At 38.0% G+C, this 2,774-nt stretch overlaps 1 protein-coding gene across 1 annotated transcript; it reads right to left on the bottom strand.

Annotated features, from left to right (window-relative positions):
- Positions 1–598: 598 nt before the first annotated feature.
- On the bottom strand, positions 599–2,074 carry LOC128992978 (tetanolysin-like). The gene has a single exon (XM_054416727.1). It carries the CDS (start codon positions 2,072–2,074, stop codon positions 599–601), a length of 1,476 nt encoding a protein of 491 aa, XP_054272702.1.
- Positions 2,075–2,774: the final 700 nt, after the last annotated feature.

Below are 2,774 nucleotides of genomic sequence, written 5' to 3'. Positions count from 1 at the left end.
AATAACGTCACATAATGTAATACCTTAAGTTGAAAGGTATGTTTTCAGTGTGAGTATTAAAAACAAATAAACCGATATTAGTTGATTCGTTATTGAATTAATTGTAATTAGCTACTAAAATTCAACCAACATTTTTAACGTGGTAATAATATGGGCCATAATCACATATAATGAATGTGGAAGGGATGTTTAATAAACGCATGTAGACTTTTTTCATTTGTATAGTTTTTTATGATTATGTGTTCCAAAAGCGAATGCCATTTTAAACATTTAGCTTTACATATTTGCTGTCAATTAATATCCATTATGAAACCTTTGTCCACGAAATACTAAACAACATTGAAACATTGTAGTTAGTTAAAAATTTGTACTCTCAGAGAAGGAATCGAAACAACCTGTTATCACGATAAAGAGGAGCTAAAGTACTACAGTACCAGATTATAGCAAACACATATAAAATACTTAAAAACATTTATTTGTTAGCATTTAAAGCGTCATTTGATCAAATATAGCTACTAATACAAAACAAAACGCAATTCATATCAAATTTAACTTTTTCTAGAAAACGGAATTTTACTTACAGTACAACAAGAAAAGCTTAAACACTAGGTGATACCGAACTCTCCGGATGAAGGGTTGTTCCCCATGCTGTGAATGTTCTCTTATCAATGAGTGGAATGCCTTTCTTGTCAAAGATAGTGCGCCACCAATCCCAGTTCACACCAGTAGCCTCTCTGGCAAATACACTGATGTCTTCAGCGTTCCCAGGGAGCTCAATGTCTTGCTCGAAGGGAGCTGTTAGATCTTGCCAGTTCTTCTCCCACTCCACGACCTTGCTCACCTTGGCTCCGTTGCTATCGTAGCTCACTTCCTTCCACTTGACAGCCCACTGCATGACGAAACCTCCTTTGTGTACTATTTTGATTATTCCCTTCGAGTGTATCGTGCTGGTCGTCTCAATGTAGTCAGTAGACATTTGCACGATGGCCCTGGAGTTGTCTTTGATGAATTGAGCCGAGTAGGAGATAGGGTATCCCAAGTTGTCTCGGGAGAATTTTGCGTATTTCACCAGAACATCGTTCACCTCCTTGAACGTTTTGGCATTAATCAACTGAATGTGCTCAGAGCTTCCACCGATAACGAAAACCTGCATGTTAAGGTTCTTCAGCTTGCTTTTCATCTCGGCTTCAGCGTCGGCCTTGAGGTCGAAATTTGTTGCTTTTGTAGCCAGTGTAGCCTTTGCTTCTCTATCAGTTGAGGATGTCTCCAGCTTGACGTAGATAGTCCTACCGTATGACACACTATCAACAATAACAGGCGGGTTGTTGATATCTGTCTTCTGCTTCAAGGTGTCAAGAGTTACTGACGACGCGAACAGATCAGAAGGTTTGTGAGAATGCTCGACGCTCACGGTATAAAACACTTGTTTAAACTTGTGAATCATAATGAGTTTTTCTTGTTTCTGCATCGCACTAAAATCAATACTGGACTCTACCTGGGTGTTCTTGAACTCCAAGCCAAATTTGACTCTTAGATACTCTTGACTATAAGCGAAGGTGTAATCACTGTGGAAGTTGGCTACGACACTTTGGTCATTCGGATGCTTCTCAAACCAAGTCTTCAACGTGTTTTCCTTCGTGGACTGGTATTGAGCGAAGGTTGGGTCAATGGTGAAGTGGCCATCAGTGGTTAAGCCTGGCAGATTCACGGTGTAGGTGAGCGGAGCACGAGGTAGAGAGAGGACGTCAGGTGAATTATCAATAAGTCTCTGATTAGCCAGCAGCAATGATCCAGGATAGGTTCTATGTTCATTAGCAGTCACAACTCCGATATCGGACATTCCATTCTGTGCAGTTTTCTTTTCCCTTGTGATTACGATGAAGTTGTGGTTAGTATCCAGCTTGCCTTCGGTTTGTACTGGAACACTGGTCTTGCTTTCTCCCTTGTATGCTAAGACTTGGTCCCGCGAGTAGTTCATGCCGTAGATGTAGCTGTCGATTTCATTGTTGGCCGTCGTCGTGTGAAACACACAGACGGCTGCGAGCTCGAAGAGGAGAAGTGACAGGCATCCCATCTTAAACACCATGGAGCCTATAACAAAAACAGATTTTATTAAATAAACATCGTTTCTGTAGCTATTCTAATTGAAATAGGTGTCTTATAACCAACATGTATTTTAGGTTTTTAGTTGTGTAACTGAGTTATTTGGGTTTGACATGGTTCAACACTAAATGAAATGAAGCCTTTAGTGTCAAACCCAAATAACATGCATTTGATATAGGAAAATTAGGTTTTTTGTTATTTACACAAAAACTAAAAGAGATACGAAGTAAGTGTAAATTACAAAGTTGTTAGGAATTGAAAAACCTATAAAATGATGTGCCACTTGACATATGTTGCTATTTGAAAATTTTGAACAATGAGCATTTGCAAATTTTCAAAAATAAATTTTTTTGGAATTTTTATTATTTCAAAAAACCGTTACTTGTTGCATATCACAGTAAAGCTAATTTCATAACGAGTAAGAAAATGCAACCGGAGAAGTGCTAAATGCATTGGTATAGGAAATACAGAGTATTAAAAAAATATAGATTTCTTTCAAAAAAACTGCCGCCATTTTGAAACGGAAAAAGATAACTAATTTTGGTTTTCGCCAAAATGTTTGTCTATCAAATACCTTTAAAATGATGTATAACATGACATATGTTTACATTTGAAAATTCCGAGATTCGAACTAGTGACCCTCAGTTTTTGGCACACCCTGTATTTGAAAA

The sequence above is a fragment of the Macrosteles quadrilineatus genome, unplaced genomic scaffold (assembly GCF_028750875.1).
Source record: "Macrosteles quadrilineatus isolate MER2022 unplaced genomic scaffold, UCM_ALF_1.0 Scaffold_4__1_contigs__length_99947679, whole genome shotgun sequence".
NCBI lineage: Eukaryota > Metazoa > Arthropoda > Insecta > Hemiptera > Cicadellidae > Macrosteles > Macrosteles quadrilineatus.
This window is presented reverse-complemented; position numbering and strand designations above follow the sequence as displayed.